Source organism: Varanus komodoensis, unplaced genomic scaffold (genome assembly GCF_004798865.1).
Source record: "Varanus komodoensis strain SLA01 unplaced genomic scaffold, ASM479886v1 scaffold1, whole genome shotgun sequence".
In the NCBI taxonomy this organism is placed as follows: domain Eukaryota; kingdom Metazoa; phylum Chordata; class Lepidosauria; order Squamata; family Varanidae; genus Varanus; species Varanus komodoensis.
This window is the reverse complement of record NW_025335268.1, coordinates 106,842,625-106,847,491: the sequence shown is the minus strand read 5'-3', so window position 1 is coordinate 106,847,491 and position 4,867 is coordinate 106,842,625. Positions and strand designations below refer to the sequence as shown.

General features: G+C 47.4%; 1 protein-coding gene across 2 annotated transcripts in view; it reads right to left on the bottom strand.

Moving 5' to 3' along the window:
- Positions 1–386: 386 nt before the first annotated feature.
- Positions 387–4,867, bottom strand: part of EMX2 (empty spiracles homeobox 2) — an 8,894-nt gene continuing 4,413 nt past the window's right edge. The window contains exon 3 of one of the 2 annotated variants that reach the window (XM_044450422.1): positions 387–554. In XM_044450422.1, coding sequence (XP_044306357.1) covers positions 387–554 — 168 coding nt within the window. The remainder of the gene's footprint in view (positions 555–4,867) is intronic. The other variant, XM_044450414.1, reaches the window with a different exon arrangement.

Genomic DNA, 4,867 nt, shown 5'->3' with positions numbered 1-4,867 from the left:
GTGATTTGAAGTCGAATCCGAGATATTGGTCAACCATCTTGTCCCGGTGACTTGGCTTTGATTGACAGATGACCCTCCCCACTCTCTTATAGATATGTGTGTGTGTGTGTGTGTGTGTGTGTGTCAGTGATATAGATCAGTGCAGGACACTCGTCTGGACCGCCTCCTCTCTAGCTGGCCAGCTGCCTCTCGCCCCCCTGCTCGCTAAACGAGAATCAAGCCGGCCTCTGGTCGTCCCTCGCCCTGCCCGCCACTCACTTTCTTGGGGTTGTCCCGAGCCTTTAACACTTGCGTTGTCCGTGGAAAAGTCTGTGAAGTGCCAGCCTGGAGTTTGGCTTCTTTCTTTCAAAACTCAAAACAAAACAACAGAAAAGGGGGGAGGCGATTTAATCATCTGAGGTGACGTCGATCTCTTCCGGGCTGGCTTGCTTGGTGGCGATTCTCCACCGGTTAATGTGATGAGTCCCTTTTTTCTTCTGCTGCGAGTCCGAACCTTCCTCTTCCAACTTCTGCCGCTTGAACTTTGTCCGACGATTTTGAAACCAAACTTTTACCTAGGGAGGGGGAAACACAGGTGCTCGTTAGGTCCCCATAGGCACGCCCCACCCAAAATTTAATCATCATCTGAAAAACATCCAGCGTGGGGAGTGGATTGAGCTCCCACCGTCTGACGGCTTCTGAACCTTTCCGGGACGAAGCGTGGAGTAGGGGCTGCTACGAGGGAATGATGCCGAAGAAGGGGAATCGCTTCAAAAATAGATCCCGTGTGCGTTGCAGGCTTCGGGCTTGTGGGATCTACCGGCTGTTTTCGCTTTGTTGGTGGTGGTTTCATGGGACCCCAGTATCCACCAACCGGTGCAAAATACACACAGATAATCAAAGCCACGCCGTGCTCAGGAGTTTGCCTCGAGTACCAGAAAAGCATGCAGCTGGTCGCTGTTCCACACAAAACTCCACTCTTGTTGTCCCAGAGTTGGTTCATTTCGGCCACGGAAGGGAGCTGGGAGGAACAGTTAGGGTGCTGTTGCCCTCGCTAAGCGGTTAGAAATCAGCCTCTGCCGATTTGCTTCTGAATCACTCCCAGAACTGCGATATAATGGGCCGGATCACGTACGGTGGACACACATTCCACATATCAACGGTGTCTTCTCGTCCCAACACCACCCACTAAGGCCGCAACCTCATCTTTATTGACACAGAAGGATGATTGCAGTCGCCGGCACGTTTACTGGGGAGCTAAGCTATGCCTTGAGCTCAGACGGAGCTTTACCTCTGAGGAACCGCCGTCGGGATCAGGCTGAGATTTATTTGTTGGCAAACATCTTGAGGCGCAGGCCTGGGGTGTCCACGATGCTTCTTCCCCAGCAGTCCAAGGGACCGTGCAGTGTGATCCTAAGCACAGTCACCTGGATCTTATGCCTGCCGCTGACCTAAGTAGAGGCTATTCCCAATTAAGCAACCTGCTCCTCTCTGTCTCCCATGCTTAACCCTCCTCATCGTGAAAATCCCAGACAATTGGGTGGTTTGTGATCCTAGACTGACTTACTGGGAAGTAAATCCCATAGATATTAATGGGACTTCCTGCTGCTTAGGAAGACAATGCCAGGATGAAAGGCAATTTCACTGGCTTCATGGGAGCTAACCTTCTGCCTCTCCTGGAACTCAGTTAAGCCGCAGTAATTGGGGTTTAAGACTAATCCCCCACTTTAAGCACAGTCCTTGGAAATATGCCCCCATTGATTTCAACTTAGGACTGCAGCTTTTCACCTTGATTCTGAACACATTTATGGCATGAGAGTTCACCTGAAATCAATAGGACTCCTGTCTCATGTAGGATCATAGTGCAGTTATGCTTAAAATGCCAGCACCTTCTTCTCTGGTGTGCATTGTACTGGCAGCATCAGGCTTTCTAATGCACAGATAGAGGTATTCAGGCTACGAATACTTAAGCTGAAGGACCATGTGTGTTGCCATATGGAAGTTGCAGCATTCCTCTCCTTTATTCTAGATTAGCCTCAGCCAGGTCAGTCCAAATTCTTGAAAATTTGGCCTTTGTACCTAGAGTCAGTTCCTGCCTGCAACCTCGCTGCTGCGTTGTAGGCCTTGGCCCAAGCCAGCCTCTTGAACGCAAACTTACTGCTAAGCGCATTGGCTTGGCATTGCATTATCTTCTATCTTCAACCCGGTTATATGGAAATGAGTTCCATTGTTTCAGCCAGACTTAATTCCATATGAAGAGTAATCAGAATTGGGATAAGCAACTATGCAAACATCTAAATTGATGTAGATATACTGCCATGTATCCATATTCAGCACATGAATCTATACTCATTCCTTGGTATTTCTGTGAAATCTAAATCCATGCTGTAAACAATTGGTTCATTACATGTGTTTAGAACAATTACGGTTGGCAGAAGGCAGGAGGTGTGTGCGTGTGCATGTGTGATTTGCCATGCTGTGACAGTCATATGTATACATCGCTAATATACATAACTATGCATTACAATATATTCACCCACAGAAGCTCATATTTTCCCATAGTATTTTCCTACAGATATGTGCAGATGTGCTTTAGAAATACTATATACTTTCTGAGCCACAAAGTTATGTATCTCCTTTATGCATGAATCTTGTGTGCCTGTGCATGTCCACATTTCCCTTCTGCAGTATTCATTATTTACTCGTCAGACAAGTATCTGATACTGGTATCTACTGCACATGAAAAAATGTGTTGAGGCAGAGATATTGATCATCAGGGTTGAAAAAAAAATAATCACACCAACATCCTATATTTAAAAAGAAAATTCAGGCTTCAAATGTTCTTCTTACACTTCCAATTTTTCTCATAAGGTTTAATATTAATGACTGTTTTCTGACTCTAAAGAATTCCTTATAACTGGGCCTTGAGAAGCTCCCGATGGCGACCTAGATAGTCCCTTCCACCTTCCAAAGGAGAGAGAATTCTAGACCAGTCTAAAAGGTTCAGACAAGTTTTGGGTTAATTTCACAAAAATCTTTGTAAAGATGGAGGAGGAGACTATTCAACCATAATTAAAAATAATAAGAGGAGAAAACTGAAGAGCTCCGTTAATTAAGTAGGAGGTTCGAATTCTGCATGCTTTAAATAGATGCCTCTTTTGTGCCAAGCGGCTTTTTATTATCAAAGGAGCAAGAAGAACCTACTCGCAGTGATGCTTTAGTGACAGTGGCTCGACGTGGAAACGGGGAAGTCCTTCAAGTACCTTCGGGGGGAGGGAAGGTGAGGAGGGGAGGGAAGCCCCTGTGAATTCGCTTTGGGTCGCCTAAATCTGAATTAAACATAACCAGCTGACCCTGGCAGTCATTTAATTACAGATCGTATTGATCCCGAAATTATCTCCAAAGAGAGAGACAGAGAGAGACATTCGTCGTTGCGGCCAAAGGTAAACACGATTTAAAAAAAAAAAAAAAAAAAGCAATTTCTGCTCTGATTCGGCCTGAAAATGCCTGATAAAGACCCTGCACATAAAGGGCGGGGAGGGGTAAACATAAATCCGAAAACGGGACCATTTTAATAAGCTACTTTAACCCGCTTCGCTGCCCCTTCAGAAGCCCTTCGCTGCCCGACACCCCCTTGCCTGCATCTCGGCTGCATTTTCATATTCTCCCCGAAGTCTCCCTTTTAAATAGCCGAGCGGGGAACAAGGGGTGAGTTTAATTCGCCTTTCAGTTTGCTAATTGAAGGGGACGGCGGTTCACTTCTCCACGCAGATCTCCAAAGGGGAGCTCGTTTTGTCGGGGGCTGGGGGCGCTGACACCGCCACAAAAGACCCCGACCAGCTTCGGAATCAAGCGGGACAAAGACCACCTTAAATACTGCTTTGCCAGTGGAAATCAGCCGGTGACCAGCGCTTGTTCCGCGAACCTCATCAAAGTGGCGATCCATTTACTGGGGTTTTGTTAGGCGAGACATTTTAAAACAAAAGGTCCAACCTCTTTAATGCTTTCTTTCTCTCTTTCGTCCCCCCCCCCCCCGCCCCGCTCCGCCCCCAAAAAAAAGCAGGAGGGGGGGGTAGGGGGGGGAAAGTGTTACAACTTAATCCGACCAAAGAACGTTACTGTTTACTGGGAACTTTGAACTAAGCTGTGTCTATTTCTCTCTTACCACCCCCACCCTGCCCCTGCCCCTGCTTTCCTTGAAATGCAGAGTCCGTCATACAGCAAGAGACAACATTCTCCTCGAAATTTCCCCAGCCTCTTGGAAGGAGAGAAAGGCATTCGAAAAGGCGATCGCGGGGTGTGTGTGCGTGTAAGAGATGCCAATAACAAAGGCTCTGAAAAACAGGGAGATGTGGAGACGGAATAGTCCTCTCGGAAACAAGAACAGTCTTCACATCTATAGCCAAACCAACCATCTGGTTTAAAACGCGCGCACACACAAGGCAGCTGGGCAATTTAACAGGCAAGCCTTAAAAATGAATTTGATCTGATCTCTTTCTTCTTCCCCCACCTTCCCTCTCTCCCGCCCCCTCCCCCCCCCACACACACAAGATTAATACAATGGATCATTATCCCTGGCACACTCTTCAAGAAGCCAACGCAGCCCTGGCATAGGCAATTGTCAAACAACGCCATTCTTCCGATCTGATTGCCCCGCACACCAGCTTTTTGATGCGACTCTTTCCTCCACCGCCCCACATTATCATTCAATTGCACTGGTAGAGTTTGCTGGAGAATCGGCACCAGCACAAGAACTTCAGAGCACGGCGCAGAGAGATTGATTCTGCAAACCATCCGATTCCCAACACAGTTAAACGGGATTCGAGGCTTCTGGGGCTCCCGTGCCAAATATGATGCAGCAGCTTTCCGAGGTCGCATTATTCCTCGC